This window comes from Desmodus rotundus, chromosome 1 (assembly GCF_022682495.2).
Source record: "Desmodus rotundus isolate HL8 chromosome 1, HLdesRot8A.1, whole genome shotgun sequence".
Classification (NCBI taxonomy): Eukaryota; Metazoa; Chordata; class Mammalia; order Chiroptera; family Phyllostomidae; genus Desmodus; species Desmodus rotundus.
In genome coordinates, this window is record NC_071387.1 from 118,867,360 (window position 1) to 118,892,455 (window position 25,096).

A 25,096-nucleotide genomic window follows, 5' to 3' on the forward strand; every position below is an offset into this window, starting at 1 on the left:
TCAGCTGGGAGCCTCGAGGGCCTTCGGTCTTCCAGAGAGGCAACCTCCACTGCAAGCCTGTAAAATGACCACAAAGCTTGCCAACATTGACTATTTGATCTATAAACAGGTTGCTGCAGGAGACAGAATCAGCTCACTGAACCTGAAAGCGTTCTCACGTAACTCAACAAACTGGTGTTAACAAATCCATCACTCTTTTGCATGTCGGGGAAATTTTTTTTCTTGCAGACCTACTTATAACTAACATATTCAAATTCAAACCCCTGGCCCTCTCAAAGGAACTGCTGCAAACAAGATTCTTCCCTCTCAAGGCTCTCAGATTCACATCCAAACAGCAGCTCAGCCCTGCAGGTCTTCGATGCCAGGCCCTCCAAGGTCCTCGTCAGCCGTTCTCACCTGAGTTGAATTAGCTGGCAGCCCACCAGGAACAGGACTGAGACCAACTCCTGGCACCAGGGTGCCCACAAGTGGGGAGAGGCTGGGAAACTCAGGGTACCAACAGAGAGAAGCAGACGACTGCTCGGGTCCTGGACCTCAGTCACAAGCTTTATTGTCTCGAGCACGGACTCGCCACACTTCAATAATTCCACTTTGGGGCGGGGAAGGGCAAGGGGAGGGTCTGGGGAGGGGGCATGGCCGAGTCCACACTGGGCAGGCAGAGATGCTCACTGGGAAATTGCTTCTTTGATACCTGCCACCTGCAAGCCCATCCGGAGCTCAGCCCCTCCCGGTGTAGGCCTTTGGCTGTTAGTAGACTAATCAGCGCCTCCTTTGGTGGGCGACTGCCTGATTTTGCTGGAAAGAGCAGTACTGTATTAACTCTGGATTAGGCCACTAAAGCATAGCTTCTAGACTGTTGTTAATAAAACCACATGCGAGAGCTACCGAAAGCCAACAGGGAGGGTGAAGGGGCCAATAGGACTAAGTGGCTGTTCCCAAAAAGGGTGGCTTTTGGACAAGGTAGTGAGAACCACCTACCTGTACCCGGGAGCACTCACAGGCTACCTGAGCTGCTCCCAGGGCAGACTGCATACCTGTCCTGGTGCACCTTGGGAACGCTACGATGGGGCACCACCAGGCCTCCCCCTCCGCCCCAGCAGTGATGCTGTGGCACTAGGTAAGAACCTGAAGGCCCTCTAGCTCTAGAGGTGGGCGCTGCTGGGCAAGCTGGCTTCTCCTGCCACGCACAGGCCTAGAGAAACTCAGCAGGGCTTCAGAGGAAGAGGGAGAGGTGGTTAGATTTTTCTCGCCAACAACATCCCTTGGGTTCTCTTCCTGGCTACAGGAGGCAAGGCCTAAAAAGCCCTTGGCAGGTGCCCAGTGAGACTGAAAAGGGGCCGCGAGTACCTGTGCATTCTGATGCGTATGCCTGGCACACACACCCCTGAACACCCACCCGTGTGTTCCTGGGTGTGTATGTGCACAGCCAGGCTGCAGGAATGTTCCTGGTGTGTATGGGCACTACCCTGCTAGGCCTGGGGCGCAGTCCTGGAACCCAAGCATGTACATCTCTGTGGTCTGGGTGTGGGTGACACCCCACCCACAAGGCCATGTGTGATCCCCTGGAGGATGCATGTGTCAAGGGTCATGGGTGGACACTTCAGAGTCTGCACAGATGGACCTGCAGGTGGGAGGCCCAGTTTTGGAACATCTAGTCAGCCCAGGGGTCACCATATTACTGACCAGTCAAAACACACCTGGACCCCGGTCTGAACTCCTCTGTGGCCCCCTTGTTCCTCCTCCAAGCCAGGTGAGGAGAGGGGCTTCCGAACTTTCCTAATACTGTGGCTCCTGGCCTTGGTGACCACCCTCTGGCCAGCAGCTTGGAGTTGTGTGTAAGTGTGTTGGTGTTGGGGGGGGAAAGAAGGACTTGCACCCCAACTCCTTGAACCTGGCACCTTGCTGGGCAGACGGGCTCAGGGGAACTCGTACCACTGCTTGAAGGAGGCTCAGGGTGTGGGGACCAGCAGCCCTGGAGCTGCCTTGGTGTGGAAGCGGCTGCAGAAGAGGGGTCCTCACCTGGTTCCTGAGGACAGGACTTCCCTCCTTGGTGCCTGCAAGGAGGGCCTGGGCCTCCTCTGACCCTTTCCAGGATAATGGCTCTCTGGGGTCCAAGGGGGACCTGGGACGAGGGAGGGAAGGAAGGGAAGGAGGGCAGGGATGTGCCCAGGGTGCCAAGATGGTCCTCAGGCTCCTCGTTCTGGGGAGAGGGACCTAGCCGGATCTCCTCAGCTTCCCCAAACAAATGCCAGACACTGCTGGGCTGCCGTGGGTGTCCAGGCTGAAGGTTCCGGGGCCAGGCTGGGACTGTACCGCTTTCCGTGGAAGTTCGTGCTTGAGGAAGCCTCCTGGTCCGGCGGGGGGTCGAGGGTGGGGGATTGTCCGAGGCGGTGGGCACGGTATTGTTACAAACACTGTTCTTGTCTCCAAAGTGACAGTCCTGGCTGCTGCCTGGAGGGGGCGCCACTAGGGCAGAATGGAGTGGCTCTGGTGTGGGCTGGGCTGCTCCATGGTATCCCTCATGGTCAGTGCTTGTCCTGGGGAGAGCAAGGGCTTGATCAGCAAGTGTCTTTAGGAATGGTAGAGGGGCGCAGGTAAAAAAATGGGGGGCTGGGGGAGGAGAATCCACCTGTGCCAGGTGGAGGGAACTGCATAGGTGAAGGCCCTAGGGCAGAAAAAGTCTCTTTGCTGTGTGTTGAGAAATGGTGAGACAGAGCTAGGGTGGGAGCTGTTTCTACAGAGGAAGCTGAGAAGAACAGGCGCGAGCAGGTGGGTTTACAGAGCCCTGAGTGCCTGTGTGGAGGTTGGATCCAAGAAAATAAAAACTGGAGGTGGTACTCCAGGCCTTGGTTTTTGTGTCTGTAAACTGAGATGACCCTGTGCCTTCCAGGGCTGACAAAGCCATGCAAGGGTTAGATATCAGCACCCCGCCCCTGTGCCTCACAGCTCTGCGCCTCTCCCCGCCCCATTTCTGCCTCTCACCCACAGGCCTGGCCCTTGCAGATGCTCTGCCCAAGGCTCCTGTCTCTAGGTAAGCACCTGTAGCCAGAGGCTGTGCAGTCTGAGGTGGAAAGACAAGTTCCTACCCACGCTCCAGCCTCACCTACCCAAGGTTACACAGCAAGCCAGGGACAGAGCCAGTGCTGGGCTCTTCCCACCTCACCGGGCTGGCATCTGGGCCCCAGGTGAGTGCCTACAACACTGGGGGTAGAAGCAGGAGTTAACTGTGGGGTGGGGGCCACCAGGCACCCCCTTAAAACATTAAGAGTCAAGCCCTGGCCAGTGCGGCTCAGTTGGTTGGAGCGTGGTCCCGTACCCAAAGGGGTGGGCTTGGATTCCCAGTCAGGGCACATGCCTCGGGTGCGGGTCTGGCTCCCTGTCTGGGTGTGTAAGATCCCCGGTTTGGACACATACGGGAGGCAACCAATCGATGCTTCCCTCTTGCATCGATGTTTCCCTCTCTCCCTTCCTCTCTCTCTAAAAGCAATGGAAAAATGTCCTTTGGTGAGGATTACAAAAACCCAAAAACGTAAGAGTCAACAAAGACAGGATAACCGTGGGGGTCACAGACACTCCTCAGGCCCATGACGCTCCAGAAAACCAGTTTTATACCCGCAATTTTATAAAATGTAGAATTTACCGAGACTGCTTAAGGAAGAGAGAAAATGCTTCTGTTTAAAATATTCTGTGAAAAAAACAGGAGGTGAAGTTGAATGTAGAGTGTGTGACCTACTCTATTAAAATGACGCACCTGCCGCGGCTCAGGCCAGCGTCGCCCACAAACACGGAATCCGGGGCGGGAGGGGGGGTGTCAGAGCAGGGGGTGCACGTGCTCTTAAAGTCTCCATGGGCTGATTGTTAGAAAAAACCAATAACCACACAGTGGAGAAACCAGATTACTCCTTGACCAGGTGATCAAAACTCAGGTCAGGAGTGAAGGGCAGATGGACATCATGCCCCAGCTGGCAGGCCCGGTGAAGGACACGACCCTGACAAAGCGCTCCTGGCTCTGACCCAGGCGACCCATCACACAAACTCGAATGAAGAATCTTCCATTAAAAAAAGGAGTATATAGCCCTGGCTGGTGTAGCTCAGTGGACTGAGCTTGGGCCTGTGAACCAAAGGGTTGCCAGTTTGATTCCCAATCAGGGCACATGCCTGGGTTGTGGGCCAGGTCACCAGTAGGGGGCGTGCAAGAGGCAACCACACACTGGTGTTTCCCTCCCTCTCTTTCTCCCTCCCTTCCCCTCTCTCTAAAAATAAATAAATAAAATCTTTTTAAAAATAAAGGGGGGTATATTTTGAAATATACACTTCAGAAATGTCAATGTCATAAAAATCAAAGAGAAATTGAGAAAATATTCCAGATTAAAGGGGACCGAAGAGACATAACAACTAAATGCAATAAGCTGACTCAGCCTTGGCTAATGTATTGAGAAAATGAGAGAATCTTGTATCGATGTTACATTTGCTGAGATTGATAGCTGTACTGTCGTTATGTATAATCATGTCCTTTCACTCGGGAAATACAGACCCAAGCGTTAAGGGCCATGACAAATGCAGTTATACTCAAACGATTCAGAAAAGAATTACAGGTATTACTACTCACGTACACACAGAGCAAAGACCCAGCAGGTGGGGCAAAATGTTTGCACTTTTTGGGGGGAAAGGGCATATAATGAGCTGGGTACTATTTTCATTCTAGCAAGTTTTTTGTAATTTTGAAATTATTTCCAAATAAAAAGTTAATGTATGCACACATGTGCATGCATACACATACACATGTAACAGCTTCTCACTATTCACAGTAGTTCTATAAAGTCACCCCCAATGCCTAGTTGTCAACTACTGAGCCATTGCTCCTGTGGGAAGTACAAGGTTAGGTTCCTCTGAACCTCTGATCACGACGTCTTAGTCAACGGATCAACACATAACCCTGTTTTAGGAGGGATTCTGGGTAAAGACACCCTATTCAATACACACTGTTGACTCTTTAACAATGAACTCAAGGCCAATAGTACAGCAGGTCTTCAAATAACATCATTTTGTTATAATGCTGATGAGGAAAAAATTGATTCTCGGCTGGGGTCCACTGTCTGTGTGGTGTCTGCACACAGAGCCTCCCCATACTGTGGGGGGCGGTTTCTCTGGGGACCCCAGTTTCCTCCCACATCCCAAAGATGCGTGCAGGAGGTGAACTGGTGTGTCTGCGCTGTCCGGTCTCAGTTCCCACCTTGTGCCCTGAATTGGAGTAAGCAGGTTGGAAAATACTTATCTTACTTGCTTTTATTTTTCTTGTATGTATGTATAGCTCACATTTATTTCAATGTTTAATACAAGAAGCGTTTTGGGTCTTTTTAGAGGTTTGGTGATGTTTTTGTGACCAGAAATATGCTATAGGAACTTAACTCTTGTGTGTATTGATGGTTAAACTGGTTTTGTTATGTCATTTCTCTTAAAAGCGCAGTTTCTGAGAGCCTATCAATGACATTAAGTGAAGATACAGCCGTCTTCTCGTGCTCAGGGACACGAGACAGACTTCAGCACAGCACTTGGGGGTCATGTTAACCAGCAGAAATCACCAAGACAAAACACAAAAATGTGAAAAATCAGATTTCAAAAAGGACACGTCTGCAGCATAAGAGCTGAAGCAGGAAGGCGTAGCCGTGTTACCCCTCAGCTGGGAACATGCGGGACAGGAAGCTCAAATTCTTCTCTGCTCTGGCCCTGTCCGCGATGACCACAAACTTGTTGCAAATACTGATTTGGGGGTTACAAATGCATTTTGGTGTGTAGGCAAATTTGAAGATGTGGAATCCGCGAAGGATGAGAAGTAACTGTCGTGCACACACATATATGTGCGCACACACACTTAGGGGAGTTTGGGGGGGCTATCACCTCAGAACACCAACCTTGGTCATCTCTTGTGTAGTAATAACTAGTATTTTCTTCTTTATATATTTTTGTTTGTTTTTCCAATAGGTGTGTATCACTTTATAATAAGCATTTTTAAAAGGGAAACAGGGCTAAGAGAGCAGGATAAATTTGGAATCAAGATTGTATGCACCAGCTCCTCTGTGAGAGACCCAATGGTAAAGCCTTTGCACAATGCCATCTTTGTATTTTTGGTGACTTTTCAGGGTTTTGCCTGCCTGTATGGGAGGGCCATAGGAGTGCCAGGGCGTCTCCCGGGGCCAGAGTGCCCCTTACCTCTTGTTTGTGGGCCTTGTCTTGCTGGTGGATGCCGTTTGCAGAACCGGAATTGCTGATGGCCTGTAAGAGTCATGGACAGATGCTGAGTGAGGTTCACCGGGCTGCAGTTCCTAGTTCTTCCACTAGATGGCAAGGTCTTCTTGACAGGATCATCTCAGGCTCCAAACTGACCGAAGAATGGGGGTCCCAGGACCCCCATAGATGGAGGCTCTCAGGGCAAGGCTGCATCTCTCCCCTTAGTCTGAGATCCTCATGGTAAAGCCATGTATGCCTTGGGCTGGGACTCCCAGAGCACACGCCTGTGTCTCTCCCCTTCAGACCAGGGTTTCTGGGAGAGACGGGGCTGCCAGCCCTGCCTGGGGACCAGGGTTTCTTGGATAGGGCCATGCTCCAGGAGGACACTGCCCTGGCTCACCTGATCAGCCCAGCCCGTGCCCGTGGCTCACCGGGGACTTGTCGGGACTGCTCCTCATGGCCTCCATGAGCCTTTCCACCTGCTGAGCCTGGTCCAGCGCGTCCCGCAGGGTGTCCTCTGTGCTCATCAGCTGGTGCTGCAGCCGCAGGAGCTCGGGGGCGGAGGATGGGTCAATGAGGGAGTAGCGCCTCTGATCTGACAGGGACTTCTCTTTGTCCTGGGAGTGGCCGGAGAAAGGAAGAGCATGTGTGTGAGCCCATGTACGTGTATGTCAGGGGAAGGCGACCTCTCCTCTGGCCCCACCCTACCTGTGGACCAGGCCTGAGCATCACTGGGGTGTTCCTCAGGCTTCCCTCCCTCACCTGAGGGTCCTCACTGAAGCAGGCTGTCAGCCGCTTCATGTCCTCCAAGTCCCCAAATCCAGACACCCTCCTTTCTTTCCTTCTTGAGTTCCCCTGACTCCCTCCACTCTCTCACATGGGTCCCTCCTCTTCACCGCCAGACCCAAAGCCTCATCATCTCTTACCCTCCCACTACCTGACCCCCTCCGACAGCAACTTCTCTACCACTCCTTCCTTACCCAGCAGGACACCCCTGCGGTACCCACTCTAGTCCCAGGAGACATACGTGCCTCGTTCCCACACAAACTGGCCCCTTCCTTCCTGACGTTATGTGTGAATCCCTACTGCAGGACCCTGAACAAAGAGCTGCTTTCTGGTTGATTACTTCTATGGATAGGGGCTCACCACCTTGCAGGAGCCCATCTCACTTCTGGATAGGTCAGATTCTGAGGTAGTATCCCTTTGCGTTGTATCACCTAGATTATCACACAGCCAGCCACAATGTCTGCAATGGCAGATGCCTACGGCCCCTCCACCAGCTATGCCACTGACCCTGTGGTTCTAGGGGATTTTGAATTCTCTCTGAGGCATGGCTGTCCCTGGGGGGACACCAGGAGGTCACCACTCTCCGTGGCCTGACAGCAGGGCAGCCTCAGCCCCACCCCAGCACCCCCTGTCCCCACATACCAGCCCAGTCAGCTTTTCACGAAGGCCCCGGATGTCGTCCTTGAGTTTCTGCTCCTTGATCCGCCACTCAGCCTTGTGGACCTCGCGGCTCAGGTCCCTCTCGGGCCCTGGGGAGTGGCGATTGGCCTCTAGCAACAACACCCGCAATTCGTTCAGGCTCCTGGGGGATGGGTGTGGGGGCACAGAACAGCTTCCGTTAGCCCTGGACCCTGCACGCCCACACTCCAGCTCTTTGCAAAATGCCTGGAGACTGGCCACTCTGAGGGGAGACTGTTAAAACATCACCCGCACCAGAAGGGGCCAGAGTGGAAACAGGAGGCATGAGGCCATTCAGCCAGAGTCCAAGATGGGTCAGCATTTACCGATGGGACAGTGAAGAAGACTTGGCCTTCCCTGAAATGTTTTTCAAATTTTTTAAAAAAGAGAATATTTGTTTAACTAAAAAATTAAGCAAAGCAAAACAACATAGTCATCCAAGAGAGCCCACGAAGCAAGACATTTATTTTAAATGGCCGAAACCATGTGCATTTTATTTCCCATGTCAACCCGTAACCAACGGGCAGTAGCTGCCTAGAGCACCGTGAGGAGAATGACTCTCAGGCGCATCTAGGATCTGCAGAAAAGGGTGTGGTGCTCAATTAGCAATGTCTGCCTTAGGCGCAGGATTAGAAAATAGGACACACTCCTTCTAAGTCTTTTCCCTGGCCTGCATCTGCTCTGAGGAGGAGAAAACTCCCTTACTAGGTGGCCATGGGTAGTTGAGAGCAGAGTGGGAGTCTGCTGGTACTGCCCCTTTCCCTTTCCTCCTCCTTCTTGCTATGAATATGATCGCTGGGTCTTTAGCAGCCACCTTGCAACCAAGAGGAAGAGTCCAAGAGAACCAACCAGTTAGCACTGATATTTTTAGCCAACTATCAGTCATAGCTACTCCCAGATTTCCTGTTACATGAGGAAAATAAATCTCTACTCGCTAATCTCCACTCCTGTCCTTAACACCACAGGAGCATGGAGGAGCTCGTGGTGGCCTACTTTAATAAAGGCAGGCTTCAAGGAAGAGATGGGCTCTGAGCTAACCCTCAAAGAAGGGACTGGGCGAAATGTCCAGAAAGAAGAAGATAGGAATTATGTGAGTGATGAGAGACGGAGGAAGAACTGAGCCAGTTGATAGCAGGAAAACAGACTCCTCAGAGGAGGTGAGACTAGGCTGAACACTGAGAATAAAGTAGCTGTTTGGGACGGGGGAGGGTGTGGGGAGCAAGACAGCAGTGGGGCCTCAATGGAAGGGCCTGGCTGGTCATGAGTTCACGCTGGGAAGGGAGATAGCCCAGGCGCACCTGTTTAACTCTCTCCTGGGCGGGGCCACATTTTCTAGAGAGGTGCTAAATTTGAAGCAAGTCTAGCATGTAAACTCCCAATCTGTACATCAGACTTAACCGGAGGGGCGGGGAAGAGACAGAATTTCCTTTATAGAAAGATGCTTGTACTTTTCCAAGATTCCTTTAAATCAGAGGCTGAACTTCAAATGTTTGCAGGGGCTCTCAAACCATGTCCGCTAGGGCGTGTAAGTGAAATAAGGAGGAGGGGTGGGGGACTTAGAGACAGAGAGGGCCCTACCCACCACTAGGGGGCGGGTGCTCTCCAGCAATGTGCGCTATTGCTGTTGGAAGTCAGCCTAGTGGTGTCAGAACTTCCCATTTTTTTTAGGAAATCTGGAAAAATCTAGATTTTATGTGTAATCTTCTGATTTTTAACTGCTCATCTAGTTTTTTCCCCCTCTAAAGCCTCCTATGGGTTACGCAAACTACATCTATAAACTGGAACCAAGAGGTTCTCAAAGTGTGGTCAGGGAACACTCCAGGTTCCCAAGACCGTTGCAGGGGGTCCATGGTCAAAACTATCTCACAACGATAAAAAACTATTTTCACTGTCATTTCTCATGCACAAACAATGGATTTTTTCCTGGGGTCACGTGGTATATTAATTATCTGAAAACAGTATTAAAATACGCTCTTTTCCAACTACATATAATTGTAAGGCCAGATTTTCATACACACGTCACCAGAACAGCAAACTGCGAAGACTGAATGCAAAGTGTTACACAAAGCCATTCTTCTCATTAAATATGTTTTGTTTTGGAAAAGTTATTTTTCAAAAGCATGTTATTTATGCAATGTGCAAATGGTTTATTATTTTTAAAGGAACTAATAAATACTTTTAAATTCCTCAATTTAAATTTCTAATATAATAAACATAGAATAAGTAAACACAAGCTTTTTAGGAATCCTCAACAATTTTTAAGAGTTTAGCCTTGGCTGGGTAGCTCAGTTGGTTAGAGCATTGTGCCAACACACCAAGGTTGAGGGTTCGATCCCTGGTGAGGGCACATACAAGAAGAAATCAATAAATGCATAAATTAATGGAACAACAAATTGATGTTTCTCTCTGTTTCTCTCAAATCAGTAAATAAAATTTTAAAAAATAACATTTAAGAGCTTAAAGGTATTGCTGAGACCACGATGTTTGGGAACCGCTCATCTTTCCTAGAGACAAGTCAGTGCCTGGAGAACTGTGTTAAGAAAGATTCTGAGGCTTCGTCTGAGCTAAGCGGAGGAGAACACAATGATCACTGGTGATGCCAGCCATCTGTTCTACCCAGTCCATCCTCTCCCACCTCTGGAGAAGACTGGCTGACTGGCTAATGTCAGGTGGAGAGAAGGTCAAGGCCAGAGGGAAGACAGCTGGGTGGCAGGTCTGGCCATACAGCCTGAGCTGACTCACCGCTCCTTCCTCAGCAGCTCCTGGCTGATGAGGACCAGCTGGCCTGAGGCGTCGTGGGTCTTCCGGGACACAGCCTCCAGCTCCGCCTCCAGGCGCCGTTTCTCTTTCTGGAGGGTATCCACCTTCTTCTCTCCTGATTTGCACTTGCTCTCCAGTGCTGAGTGTCAGTGGCAGGAAAGAAGGAGAAGGTCAGGATCGCCGAGGGAATCTGTCCCAATCGAGGGCCCAGGCTCAGGCCGGGGGCTGGTTTTCTCAGGGGGTCACAGTGACACACTCCACTGAGTGTCTCTCATCCTGCAGAGCCAGGATGAACAGCCACAAAAAGCAGGCCAGGACCCCTGGGCACCGCAGTGGGACCCGTGGTGGCAGGAAGCAGTCCACCCTTTCCAAGACAGGACCCAGCGTTACACCGCTGCCTGAACAAGGAAAAGCTCTAGCTTCACCTTGGCCTTGGAGGAACCGGAGGTCAGCTGACCTATGTTGCAACCAATTACGCCCCGTGAACATGATGGGACCTGGAGAGACATGGGGGTGGGAACCATTTCCTAGGATGGGGGCTACCTCATGGACACAACCACTGGCGCTCTGGCGGACAAAAAGGCCAGTTTGTCAGCAAATCACAAATTCCAGACCCCCCGCCTCACCCCAGGCTCCCCCACTGCCCTGGCTGCCCCGAGCCTTGCTCTCTGCCACAGCCAGGGACCTTCCCCCAGTGCAAAATCCGGGTATTTCCTCTAGGGGCTGGGGGCAGATATACTGTCCCAGAGTGGCCTACAAGGGACCAGAAAGTCCTGATGGAATTTCCCAACACGCAGTGGCTGCTGGAGAGAGACGATGGCCAGAGTCCCCGATGAGATTATGGACCATGAGAGGGCTACTATTCCCCCACTCACTGCTGCCCAGTGGAAGTCCAGCATGGATGAGCTGGCCCAGTCCACCTTTTCCTCAAGGCAGAGTGTGGGAGGGCACCGTGACTTGGCGCCAACCCTCTCCACGCCCCACCGGCACGTGGCCCCAAGGGAAGCCCCCCGCATCTGCCCTGCGGGAGGGAGACTTACCACTTACTTGGGCCCTGAGCATCTCCGTCTGGGATGTCAAGGCTGTCACCTCTTTGTCTCTCTTGTTCAGCTTGTCCTGCAGGCCTAGGGGAGAAGAGAGAGACGAGGGGCCATTAACACTCCAGGTTCAAAGCCATGGTCCAGCAGGCGCCACCCTCTCTCTGGGAAACCCACTCTGAAATAGAGGCTCCCAGACTGTGGTCTCAAGCAGCTCAACTCTCCGAGTTTCCTCGAGTGAAAAATGGAGATGACAATAATGGTGCCCATGTCACAAGGTCATGTGCATTCAATACTGGGTAGGCCTCAGAGTAGTTGTAAAAACGCTAATGCATGGAAAGGGCTAGAAACATATTAACTTTCCGTTAGTTAATTTATAAATTGAATGCAATACCAATAAAAATATGAACAAGATTTTAATGCTTATAGAACTAGATAAGCTGGCAGAACTAAAATCTCTTGGAAAAATACAAAAGAATAGCCAAGAGAGTTTGGCAAAAAACTTCTTCAGTTAAACACAGAATTACCATCTGACCTAGCAGTTCCACTCTAGGTATACAAGCACCCATTTTCCTTCCAAATTGGGGGGTGCATCTTATAGTATGAAAAATACGGTACCCCCCCCCAAACAGGTACTCAACAAGTGCCTGGACGCGGAACTTTAGAGCATTTTTCACAACAGCCCAAAGGTGGAAGGAGCCCCGATCTCCACCAACAGGTGGTGGATAAACAAAACATGGCACCTGCATGTGACGGGACATTACTCAGCCATAAAGAGGAACGAAGCACTGGCTCAAGCTATGACGTGGCCGAACCTCGAATATATTACGTCATGTGAAATAAGCTAGACACAAAGGCCACGTATCTAAGATTCTACTTATATGAAATATCCATAGGAGGCAAATCCGCAGAGACAGAAAGCACATCAGTGTCGTCAGCAGCGGGAGGGAGGGGAGAGCGGAATGACCGGTAATGAGGTTTCCGTGTGCAGTGACGAAAATGCTTCTCAACCAGAAAGAGGTGGTGGGTGCAGAACACTGTGAATGTACTAAGTGCCACAGAATGTTTGGTTTAAACTGGTTAACTTTAGGTGATGTTAGTTGTCCCCCAATTTAAAAAATGGCCAAGAGAATTCTGAAAGACCAGAGTAGGAAAGGGTAGGCTTGCCAGTAATTGAAAACCAGAGTTTGAATGATTAAAACATTACAGAACTGGCACATGAACAGGCAGGTCGGTCATCGGGAAGGAGCAGGACGTCTAGACACAGTCAGTTACCTGAGGGAGTTTACAAACGATAGGGCTGGCGATTCGAGTCAGCAGAGCGGGGGGAGGTAAGTTTTTTAAACATGGTGCTGGGACAAGTGGGTACTCTCTAAGGAAAAAGATAAAAATGGATCTTTACCTCGCGCCTTACAGAAGGATGAATTCTAGATGGATCAGGGATTTAAACATAGAACATGGCACTAAAAGGCACTGGAGGAAACTATGGGGTTTATTATTTATTTTTTGGCTTCTGGATTTATTCTTTATAAAAGTCATATATTATGAATATATTACTTCTATTATTTATTATTTATAAAAATAATAAATCCAGAAGCCAAAAAAAAAAAAAAGAAAAAGACTGATTTAAGAAAACCCACGTGGCAAACACCACAAACCCCAAAAGCTGAACCCCCAGTGGCTGGAGACTGTCTGCCAAGTCATTGTTGAGGAGTTTCTAAGAATGGACGGTAAGATCATCGGCCCAAGGGGGAACAATGGGCAGAGGATCCAGGTAGGGACGGGAGACGCTTCCTTCACAGTGAGGTGACGGTAAACTGGCAGGACGTCAGGCAGCATCTTTTACTGTTCAGACCTGCAGAGATCACGTTTGTGGAAACGCTGCTGGTGAGGCCTGCGGGGAAACGCCCTTTCAACCACAGCCAGCTGGAGTTGAACTGACGGGCCGAGGAGGAGGTGACTTATTACGGCAGGGCTGTTTGCAATAGATAAAGACTAGAAACAACCTACGATCCAACAGCATGACACTAGCTAAGTATGGACGGTGGCTCCACACAGGGGAGTACCCCGCTGGATGGAAAGGATGTAGTGGTAGGGACGAGCCTCCAGGATACTCCACTGAATGGAGAAAAGTAAGGGGCTGAACAGAGTAAGGGGGAGGCTCAGCACCACCTGTGACCTACCTGCTTGTACACGCACAAACTTTCTGCACAGCGACAGAAGGGGCCAACATCGTGCCCTTGGGAAGGGGGCCCGGCAACAGGGGGCCCTTCACTTTACACCCTTCGAACCATCTGTAGTTTATACCTACCTTAAAGCTAATGTAAAACCAAATGGATAACAAGGTATTTTTGCACAAAGCCCAGCACTCAATAAGTGGAGCCGCAGTCCCCCTGGGGGTGAGTGGCTTGTGCAGGTGGCAGGCACCTCTTGCTAAATGGCAGATGATGCAAAACCAAGTGGCACCCAGCTCAAAGGCAGAACCAGCCAGCCTGTCCCCAAAGCCCCGTGTCCTGCCTGCCCAGTGGCAACTCACCTTCCACAGTGTCCTTCATCCTGATCTTGTCCCCTGAAATGTCATTCGACTCAATCATCTGAAAGAAGAGGCCTGTCAGGGGGGTGCTCACCCCTGCCTCTGCCCCCCGCCCCAGCTGGCCCACACGCCTCAGCCCCACATTGCACGGGGGACATTTATGGTGGTGGGGAGCACAGGCGTCCCTGGTATGGCCCCCTGACAACAGAGGACCCCTCCCCTGCTCCCAGCACCCCGAAGGCTGCTTGTGCGACTTCCATGAGAACACCTCCTGCCCCTTCCTGTGCTGAAGATGTCCATTATGTCAAATGGATGTCCTTTCCCCTGGGACACCCTCAGAGGCTGGGCCTGGGAATCTGTCTCCATCAACAGCATCCAAGATTGCAGCCTCGAAGTCCACTCCCTGAAACAAGTAGCGACTGCCATGGGGCCTGTGTGCAGAGCCTGCCCAGGCTCGTCTCCTAGAGGGACTTCAAGAAATGCTACTTCTTTTCTCTCCAACACGTCTTTTAAATAAGAAACCCAGAAGCCAAAGAAGATAAGATTAAGAAAGAAGAAATTTGGGCACACATCAACTGGCTCTGTCCTGCTTCCTTCTCCAGCAGTTTCTGGCCTCCTGCCGAGCTAGCTGGCTGCTCTCCGAGCTTGCAGTTCGCCACAGCCGAACGCCACAGGTCAGGACAGAGCTGAGCTGCGCAGGCAGTCGCTCCCATCAACCAGCCCCTCCACGTCTCCTCACACGTCCCAAGCCCCACAGTAGCCTCGGCCGGTGAGAGCTGTGCCCCTAGCTCTTTATTTAGAAACACCGCAGGGAAATGGGGCATGCGCTAAAACGTTGTTACGGAAGTTCTCACGCTGCGTGAGACCAGAAATCTAGTTGTTCCTGGAAACGGAGGTCCAGACTGAGACCCCGAGTGTGTGGGAGGCAAGAGAGGTCTTCCTGAGGTCACCTCCCTCTCCTCAGCCCCAGGTCTGTGACTGAGGAGGAGGAGGCTATCCTCAGGCCCCTGTTCCCGATGCTTTGTGGAACTATGGCACCCTTGAACCTCTCCCATTAAGGGAGTGCAGGTCCTGGGGCCCCAGGCCTGACCCTGCTGCCCTGAGAAGCCAGTCAGGCCGTCAGTGCATGAGCTAACCTGGGGCTCTTCCTCTCCCACTGCCCAGGACCCTGGGACGGCACGTGCTAAACACTGTCACTTCCTAGGAGAACGTGGCCGGAAGGCTGCTGCAGTGGGACCCCAAGGCATGACACAGGCCGAGCTCCCTTTACAAAAGGGCACCATGTACTGAGAACTCCTGAATACTCGTTACGGGAATGCTAAATCTAGTGTCAAAGTACAAGGGGGACTGAAGCTCAGGAGCCCCAGGGCCTGTAAAAGGCAATGGTCGTCCTGCTAGCTGTCCCTTCATATAAAACCTGACTTTTGCCATCCTAGGCACCCTCTGCGAGCCCTCTGGCAGCAGAGGTGGGCATCACCCCACCACTGGTGGGCAGGAACCCCGGGAAGGCTACTCCGTCTTGGGGTCCTGGTGGGCACACCTATGAAATGGAGCCTGTACTGACCACGGGAGTGGGGGTGAAACGGGGCAGCACAGGGCCGGGCACGAGGTGTGGTACTTGGAGCCACTCAGAGGCCCTCCCCGGCCCCACTGGAGTGAACACAGACCACGTCTGGGCCTCCTCAGTGTGCTCAGCTGGACGTCTAGGTTTGGAGCAAAACTGATACTGGTAGCAGCAGACTCTCCAGGGTCACCCCCTCCAGCCTTCCAGACCCCGCTCTGGGGACCCCCACACTCTGGGGAAGTGACCGCTGGACTGTCGCTCAGTCTCATTAGGACTAGCAGAAAGAAGGCCACCCTCAGATCCCCTAGGTCAGCCTCGACCTGGAGACGGCGGCCCTGGGGACGGGCAGCACTTGTCCTCCACGTCCGTGCCGGCCTCACAGCACAGGAGCCTGCACAGTAGGACATTTCCGGGCATCAGGGACTTGGGGACTTGGAGGGAGCCTGCTGTCTGCTCTGAGGTACATCTCTCTCCAGGCCAGGACTGTGGGGGACCCAGCCAGGTCAGCTCAGACCACCTTCGGTCCCCATCACCTGGGCCAGCTGCCCTTCTGACAGGGACAAGAGCCTCCTCCTCTGAGCCTGGTGCCCCCAGATCTCACACAGGCCATGTAGCTGGGGGCAAGGAGAACCTTCCCTGGGCTGGTCAGTAAACACCTAGACCCTCCCCAGCTAGGCCCTCAAGCCTCAGATGCTGCTGCCCACGGGCCCCGCACAGCCCAGCAGGCAGGGTGGCTGCGTACGTTGGTGTGCTGGGACGAGCACAAGGACTCCACAGCCTGGAGCCTGTTTTCAGCGACCAGCAGCTTCTCCCGCAGCCTCTCGGCCTCCTGCTTGCTCTGGGCCTCTGACCGCTGCAGCAGCTCATAGTCCAGCATCTTCTTCTCTGCCAGCGAGATCTGCTCCTTCAGGAATTCAATGGCCTGTGCCTGGCCCCGGTACTCTGCGTCCAGCTTCTCCAGCTCGTGCACCCGCAACTCAGCGTCGCGGCGCTGGTCCTGGGCTTCTTGCAGCTCCAGCCGGTGTTGGCTGGCCTGCACCTCCAGCTGGGCCCGCCAGTGCTGCTGCAGCCCGGCCAGCTCTTCCTGCACCTCCTGCAGCTTCTGCCGCAGGCCCTCCTTCTCCTTCACGTGCATGGCGGTCTCAATGTCGTGCTTGGCACGCAGATTGCCCAGCTCCAGCTGGTGCTCCATCTTGATGCCCTCCATCACAGCCTTCAGCTCCCCGATCTCCTTCTGCTGGGCACCGGGGCCTGAGTTCAGGGTGGCCTTGAGGTCCTCTAGGGACTTCTGGTGGTCCGAGGCCAGCGAGTCCAGCTTGGACTTCCAGTTGTCCATGAGCCCCATGTTCTCGCTGGTAGCCTGCTGGACTTTGGCCTTGAGGTCCACCACCTCTTGTGCATACTTCTCATTGGCGGCCCGGAGCTTCTCCACCTCCGCCTGGTAGGCCCTCAGGGCCTTCTCATATTTGTCCCGCAGCACGCCACTCTCCCTCTGGTGCTCCTTGCTGGCAGACAGCAGTCGTTCCCGCAGCCGCAGGGTCTCGGCGGCCTCCGGGTGGCCAGCGGGCGGTGGGCCCGAGTGCAGCAGGCACTGCTGCAGCTCCTCAATCTCACCGCGCCGCAGGTTCAGCTCCTCCTCCAGCTGTAGTGCCCGTGACTTCTCGGCCACCGTGGTCAGCTGCCAGGGGGAGAGGGAGACAGGTCAGAAGGCAAGAGTGAGGGGGGGTGCAAGAGGGGCATGGGGGGCGGTCCTCACCAGTCAAGGGCCCCAGCCCAGTGGGGAAAGGTCAAGAGAAGGGAAGGGCATCCACCCCTACCCACGTGCTGGTATTTCCTCAGTGACCTTGCCCACCATAGCTCCCAGAAAGACCCCTACTGGCTAGCAGCCCAGTGATTCAGGGAGTCAGCTGTCCCCACTGCACTAGGCTTGGGACAAATCAGTGGTTAAAAGAAACCACCTATTTGAAGTTATGGCTTTCTTTCAGCTCATGTTTTTTTAAAGGACAGAGATGACAGGAAATTTTGCATTATCCTGCTCTAGAAAGTTCCTGGGTTAGAATGGGTTGATTCAGAGGGGCTGTCTGGTGGGGGTGGCCAAAGAAGGGTGAGTTGAGTGACTAAAGTAGAACAGAATTGATGCTCCCAGACCTGCCTCCTGATGGGAACTCTGAGGTCAGAGGTTCCACCCTCCAAAACCTACACCTCGATCATGTCAGTGGTCACAGATTTGGAAACAACATCTTTAAAACGTTTAAATCTTTTACAAGCTTAAAAAATTGTTTCTGAAGCTGACCTTTAGCTCAATAAACATGTTTTTTTTTCAATCAGGTTTTGAACCCTCGATTAAGATGCCTCGGTGTAGAGGGCTCTTGTCTGTCAATCAGTTTCTGCAAGTAGAGTCTGTGCACACCTGTGTGTACTGTATGAGTACACGGGGTCACTGGGCAACAGTGTGTGACCAGTGGCCTCTCTGTGTCCCCAAGTGCCCACTGCGTGCACACACGCCCTGAGTGCCGAGGCCAACCTGCAGAAACCGACCGCTGCTCACCCCACGGCCCCACGCTGCTTACGTCCCAATCGCTGCTTGCTGGCCGTTTGGCTCCACTGCCAGACCGCAGCGGGGCTGTCCCCCGGGCTAGGCCAGCCAGCTGTTCGGATGTGCGTGCTGCACAGGGAGCCATGCATGGTGGCTGTGGAGGGGCCAGTTGGGCCTGGAGCCTGGACTTGGAACCAGGCCCTAGGACTCGGGGAGAACTCATCCCCAAAGAGAGCTGTCCCCAGCCCAGGAGCCATTCTCTGACCCTTCGTGTCACAACTGCCACCCCCTGGGCTGACCAAGAAGCCCACGTCCTGCGGACACCTCTACTGCCCCGCCCCAGGTCCTTCAGGCCGGCCCCTCCTGCCATCATATTTACCCCTGGGCTAGAGAAACCTGGGTCTACAGTCCCCCAATTTCCAGCCTTCCCCAGCCAGGAGAAGGGGAGCATGGATAGGTTGTCTCCATGTCTGCCCACAGAAGGCAGACGTTCCCAAGAGACCCCTGAGTTCTGAACATGACAAAGCCTTGTCCTGGCAGTATATGGGGAAGGAGGAAGGTGGAGGGTCTCACAGGACGTTCTCGGCCAATGGGACCGGCTCCCCAATAGGCATCCATGAGAGTGGAGCGTAAAGCATGTTCCTGACCCTCCACTTCCCTCCTGGAAAGGGAGCAAAAGATAAAAAACAATCTGAGGATAGCAGCCAAGGACAGAGAAAATCATGAAACAGAGGAGCCCAGGGTCGCCCACAGGCCAGGGCGCTGGCAGGCCAGAGGTGGCGGGCGCGTTACCCTGTTGTCGGCTAATTCTCGGAGCAGCCGCTCGGCCTGCGCCTTCTCCAGTAGCAGGCTCTGCTCCAGCTCCCCAATGCGCGCGTGCTCCAGCTGCGTCTGGGTCTGGTCCACCCGGTGGGTGGGGGGTGGGGACAAGGCAGAGGGCACAGGGAAAGGAAGCCGGAGGAAGAGAGAGAAAGAGAGAAAGGTGGCGTCATCTACCATGAACAAGGCTGGAAAACAGGTTACAGAAAGGAGGTGGCTCAGGGAAAGAGAGGAGGTCCGGGAGGTGAGCCTGCCTCCTGCCCCTCGGTGTCCTGGCTGGGCTTCTTCAAGGGCAGAGGTCAGGCTGCAGCATCCTGCCCAGGCTGGGTAGCAATGGGCACCCTGGGTCCCTTTTGTCACCCCCAGGTGGCCCTTCCCCTTGTAGCTCTGCCGGGGAGTCCCGGCCTGCTCCCACCCTGCGGGCTGTTTTTCATGTCAGGTACAGGACCCTGCACACAGCAGGCCGCCAGGATGAATGAATACGGGAATGACCCCAGGATTCCTGGCCCCCAGGCCTGTGCTGAAGGTGGATGAACCAAATAAATGGAAGGTTTTCAAAAATACACCCACACGATTGTGATTCTCCCAGCCGGGCCTCCCTGGTGAGGCTGAGCTGCACCGTCCACCACCCAGCCCCATGCCTGGCCCTGTCGGCACCCACCCACCAGAGCTCTGCAGAGGATGCCTGCTCCCCCGAAACCACAAGAACATTTTTGTCCCGGCTCCACAAGCCCCACTTCGCACCCTAACAAAGCCCCACAGTCTCCCAGCATCCAGGCTGGTGCCTGGGTGTCTCATGGCAGATGTGCGAGCACCCAGAGCAGCCTGGGGACTGAGTGCATGGTCCCCAGGGAGAAGCAAGGTTAGAGCACGCCTGTGCAGCAGCGCCGAGGAGGCAGGCTTGGCAATAGAGTGTGTATCCGTGAACATGAGATATGCACCCGACACCGGCAAGGCTGATGGGGTCGGTGTAAACCGGTACCGCCCGTCCCAGAAATAGGTCATCAGGGGCTACGGAGATGTTTGTGTCCCTTGGCCTTTGACCTTATTTCTGTGAATTTTCCTAAGAGAACTAAAAGGATTCTCTCTCTCTACAGAGGGCAGCACACTGCAGTGCTAACAGGCAGCTGCGCTCAGCCTCTTCCAGAAAATTACAGGCTGACTGATGACAGTGTCTCACCCCAGCCTCACGGGCCATGTCTCCGCCCTCCTGCCCCCAAGGAGAACACAGGAGCACTGCCTGTGTTCCCACCCTAGGTCCCACCCTAGATGGAGCACGGTCATAAATGCCCTGCTGGTGGCCCCACGGGCAAAAAAAAGCCCCCAACTTCACAATTTCAAGGGCAATCTCACTTGGTGCCCCCAAGAGGGGCTCCATCGCTTTCAGGACTTCTAGCCTCCTGCTCCGTGGGCTGGGGTCCTCGTCAGGGCACAGGGGCGCTCAGTGGAATTGCTTCTGGTGCTTGCTTAAGATAAATTCAACTTAGGAACTTGGGGGTGGGCAGCCTTAGAGGTTAGATTTTAGGTGGGGTGGATGACTTGGCCTTCCATGCTGCTCTGGTGACACAGCCCAGGACCCAAGGAGTGGGGGCCACCACACTCCTGCTTCAGGCACTTGTCGGGTCCCTTGGAGCTGATGTTCTCAAAACCACCATCAAGGCAGTCTCTTCATCTTGCAAAAGAGAGAGGCCACTCCAGAGAGAAAGCCACGGGCTCAGAATTGCGCTGCGACTTCGGGCAGTGTGAGGTCCAGGTCCCACCGCTGGGTCCCAGAACTGGCACCGTGTCCCACACCAGCTTGACTCCACTGAGGGGAGAGCCTGGAATGGGGCACCTCTTGTGGCTGAGGGAGTGAGGTCAGAAGGAGGACAAGCAGAGAGATGGGGTGATGTAGCTGGAGGGGGGCTGTGTATTCTAGGTTTTATTTTTTACTTTTAAGATGAATGGGGGTGAATGGAACTTTGGGTCAATTTGCTTTCTGGTTACCATGGCTATGGTTGCTATAAAAATAACAGCAATAGAATTCTATGGCCCTCGGACTGAATTAGCTGTCAGTCACTGTCTGTCCTACCCCTGGCCTCTCCCAGCCAGGACCAGTTGGATCTGGGGTAGATAGCTGATCTAAAGTCAGCCAGCTCATTGGCTAGCCTGGGACCAATCAGATTCTCCAGAGAGGACAGCTAGTAGACGGTGGTGCTGGAGCCTGAGCAGGGCCAGGCCACTGGGTGTGTGGCGGAGAGAGGGAACAGATGGGCCGAGGGATGTGCAGACACAGTGAGAGAGACAGACAGACACAGAGGCTGACCACAAGTCATGAGAAGGAGACCCCTGAGCGGGAGAGAACAGGTTTGGATCCTAACGATGCTTCTTATTCCAGTTCCCTGAACTACCTGTGAGATTTCCTTGTAGCCTTTCCTCCCTGTTCTTAGCTGGACTGGAGTTAGCTGCAGGGGTCTCTGCTCCTTGCAACTACAGGCTCTTTTCCCAGAGGCCCACCCCAATCCCCGCAGGAGGTAGCCATCCAGTGGGAAAGCCAAACATAACCACATGACCCACCCCCTTGGCTAAGAGGGAAACATCCATGCCAACACCCTGACGCTAGGCTGGGGCTCCTACACCAGCTGTGCCCTGACATCCATCCTTCAAGAAGCAAAACCTGCTCCAACAGGGGCAGTTGGCAGTGACCCTACGTAGATCATACATGTTCCTCCCCTGCCTGGACTCGTCTAGTGGACAGAACCACCATTCCCATGCTTTCGCTGTGCACTGGAAATTACAGGGGTCTTAATGCAGCTCTTTTACAAAGTCAGAAGCTGCGATTTCCAATTTGAACTCAGAACGACCTAGTACAGTGATTCCCAAAGTGTGGTCCCTAGACCCGCATCACTTGGGAACTTGTTAGAAATATACAAATCTCAGGTTCCACCCGAACCTGCTGAATGGCCACTCTGGGCGGGGCCGGCCTTCTGTATCAGAATGAGCCATCTAGGTGATGAATTCTCAAGTCTGAGGATCACTGACCTAGTTCAACCTCTTCGTTTCAGAGCAGGGCGAACTGAGGCTCGGGAAGGGAAGAGTCTCTCCAAGGCCAGTCAGGGCCAGGTCAGCGTGTGGACAGGGCCTAATTCTCTGTTCCCTGCTCCACATGACAGCTCCAGGAGCCCGTGTCCCTCGTCGCCTCCCAGGGAGCAGGGAGGCGTTCCTGCCCACCGAACTGCGCCTCGTGAGCCCTGCAGTCTCTGCATGGTTTGGGGAGGAGGGCCGGGGTGGGCTGCTTTACTAACTGATGTGAGCACCCCTCCCTCAGCTCAGAAAGAGTGGGTTGGCTGGAAGAGTGAAAGGGCCACCTGAGCCCAGACCACGTGTCCAGGCGTTATAACCAAGGAGCTGATATAACTGGCCACCTTACGGGCTGAGCTCAGGAGTCAGGAGGTAGGAGTTCTGGTCCCAGTGGCTGCTGACTCGCTCTGTTACTGGGTGGGTCTGTTTGCCTTTCTGAACCTGTTTCCCCATCTATAAGTTCTGTGACTTACCAACAAGCTAATTTTAGCCAAAATTTTACCTGGAATCCAAGAGGAACTAAGGGCCCAAGGGTCACCTTTCGGGCTATTACCCAACAAAGCAGGGAATGGGGAGCTCAGCCAGTAAATATGTCCTCAGGCCCTGCCCTGTGGAGGCTTGGTCCATCCCACCCAGTGGCCAACACAGGAGGCACGGCCACTTGGGCTCCTAGAGCTGAGCCATTCCCGCCTATGACAGCTGCGTTTCTCTTGGCCTACCCACTGCCCCACTGTCCCGGGTTATGGCCTCTGATCCTTCTTCATTTCTCCCTCAAAATGCCCACAGCCCCCTCCCCGGAGGCCCGGAGTTGCTGCCTGGACCTCTTGGCCACTTGTCCTATAAGGGCTGGGCCTGGGGTGCCAAGCAAGCCAGGGGCAGGGCCTTTGACTGTTACCTCCAGGTCTCCCTTGGTGATGGACTCCTCCTCCACTCGGAACTGCAGGTCTTCCACCTTCCTGCGGAGGGAGAGGGGGCTGAGCGGGCTTTGCCCAGGTAGGTGGGCTTCCCCAAGCCAGCAGTGGCAGACAGGCGAGGCCACAGATGCCCAGACTCTGTCCCAGTGGAGCAGGCACCTGCCCGAAGCCACATGGCTGACAGAGCAGAGCCTCCTGCAAACCTCCAGCCCTCCCAACCACCTGATCTGTGCTCCACGCAGAAACTGGGAGCTCCACTCTCAACTCTCAACTGGGAGTGTTTAATGCAATCCCCCGCCCTGGCTGGTTGTGGGAATAAATGGAGGAACGACCGAAATGGAATGCTAGTGACCACTCCGTTTTCCCCACCACAGCGAACAGACACAGCCACACGGATGGGGGAGGAGAGCAGGCAGGCTTCTCACCCAGCTGACTCCACACTCATCCACAGGCCTCAAAATCAGGGGCCAGAGTCCCAATCCCCAGTGCTACCTGATGTGCAGGGGCCACCCTCAGGGGGAGCCATTCACCCACCTGCATGCCACCCGCAAGCACCACAGGAGAGACACAGGCACATTATAGCTCACACAGCTGTTCTTACTGGGGCCTCCTGGCAGCTCCCAGCATACAGATGAGGAAAACTGAGGCCCAGAAAGGGTAAGGAACCTGCCCAAGGTCACCCAGCAAGTATAGGACAATGTTGGGACTTGCACCCAGGCCCTTGCTGAACACGACTCCCATAGTGTTTTAAAAATCTGTTTTTGTTTGTCGGCATCAGGCGTGTTACCATGGGAACCAGATGTGTGGGCCCCAGGTTCTTCTCAGGCAGAGAGAAACAAGCCCTCCCCTCCCCAGTCAGATGGGAACGACAGCCTGTGGCGCAAGCCCCTGGCGGAAAGCCCCCAAACCACTCACAGAGGCAGAGGGGCGGAGGGTGGAAGCCAGCGGCTGCGCGGGTGTAGGGGAGGAAGCTGCAGAAATTTGTCAGCCAGGAGACAAAGAGAGGTTCCTGGGCCAAGGGAAACCCTGTCCCCTGTTAGCTCTGACCCACCAGGTGAGCCGGGACCAAACCAGCCAGGGAACCCCATCCCCACTAGCTGGCCTGCCAGGGCAGAAAGAATCAGCAGCACGTGAACAGGCCAGTCCCCTCCCAGCTCTGAGCTCAGTTCCTCATCCAGGACAGGCACTACTACTGCCTCCTAGGCTAAAGGTAAGACCAGACAGGAGATAAAGGACGCAGCATGGGGCTCACACCCAGGTGCGAGGCGTTTCCAGCAGCCTTCTGCTTCTGCTGCGGCTTCCCTAAGCCTCAGTTTCTTGACATGCGAATGGAAGTAAAGCCTTTGGGCGGCAGCTATGAGCTCTGTGCATGGAACCGGGCCCAGAGGGGTGCTCTGTGGACCTGAGCTGGTTCAAGGGGTATGGACACTGGGTCTTCTTCACAGTGCGTGTCTCCCCAGGGGCACCTGGCATGAGAGCCAACCCCCTCTCCGGGCATCCTCCTCATGATAGGCTGCCCAGGCATGCGGGGCAGGAACAGTGAACCCCACCGCTGGGAAGAAATGTGGTGTTGCCCCTGTGCTCAGCAGCATCGTGCTGGGTGCTTTACTGGAATCATCTTGTAAGTCCTCCCAGCAGCTTGCAGAGACAGGGATCACCACCCCGCTTTACAGGTGGATGACGGAGGCCCGCGCAGCTCACGTCACTAGTCCATGTGACACCGCCTGTACGTGGTGGAGACAAGATTTGGCCTGGGCCTGCTGGTCCCGAGCCCGTGCTCTTCCTTAAGGAGGCCCTTAAGGAGGCTCAGAAAAATGTCCTCCCAGGAGCAGGGCAGGGGCAGCGCATACCTTCTCTCCTCCTCCAGCTGGTTGGACAGGTCCACCTTCTCCTTCCGCACGCTCTCCACCAGCAGCCGGGCCCGCTGCAGCTTCTCCTCTGCTTCTGCAACATACTGGGCCCCAAGCGAGGGCCAAAACAGGGTCAGCCTCCTTCTGGGGATCAGACCAGATTGGGGGAGGTGGGAAGGAGCAGAGGTGGTACAAGGAGTTGGGCCTGGAGCCCCAGCCGCCCCAACTGCCCTACCAGACCAAGGTGGACACGGACCATGGGCCTGATGTGAGGGGTGGGCCCAGCTGAGTGCCTCACCCAGCGGAAACCTCAAGTCCACCTGCTCCCATA

General features: G+C 54.1%; 1 protein-coding gene across 6 annotated transcripts in view; it reads right to left on the reverse strand.

Moving 5' to 3' along the window:
• Positions 1-520: 520 nt before the first annotated feature.
• The window catches only part of CLIP2 (CAP-Gly domain containing linker protein 2), a 69,123-nt gene continuing 44,547 nt past the window's right edge, over positions 521-25,096 (reverse strand). For 4 of the 6 annotated variants that reach the window (XM_053929998.2, XM_053930001.2, XM_024571596.4 and 1 more), the window contains 11 exons: positions 24,766-24,869; positions 22,897-22,957; positions 18,915-19,019; positions 16,329-17,264; positions 14,026-14,083; positions 11,493-11,576; positions 10,435-10,591; positions 7,657-7,816; positions 6,660-6,845; positions 6,211-6,273; positions 521-2,537 (listed from right to left, as the gene is read on the reverse strand). In XM_053929998.2, the coding sequence (XP_053785973.1) occupies positions 2,526-2,537; positions 6,211-6,273; positions 6,660-6,845; positions 7,657-7,816; positions 10,435-10,591; positions 11,493-11,576; positions 14,026-14,083; positions 16,329-17,264; positions 18,915-19,019; positions 22,897-22,957; positions 24,766-24,869 (1,926 nt within the window). In that variant the 3' untranslated portion in view covers positions 521-2,525. Of the gene's footprint in view, positions 2,538-6,210; positions 6,274-6,659; positions 6,846-7,656; positions 7,817-10,434; positions 10,592-11,492; positions 11,577-14,025; positions 14,084-16,328; positions 17,265-18,914; positions 19,020-22,896; positions 22,958-24,765; positions 24,870-25,096 lie in introns of those variants that run through there. The other 2 variants (XM_053930003.2, XM_071222314.1) reach the window with 2 other exon arrangements.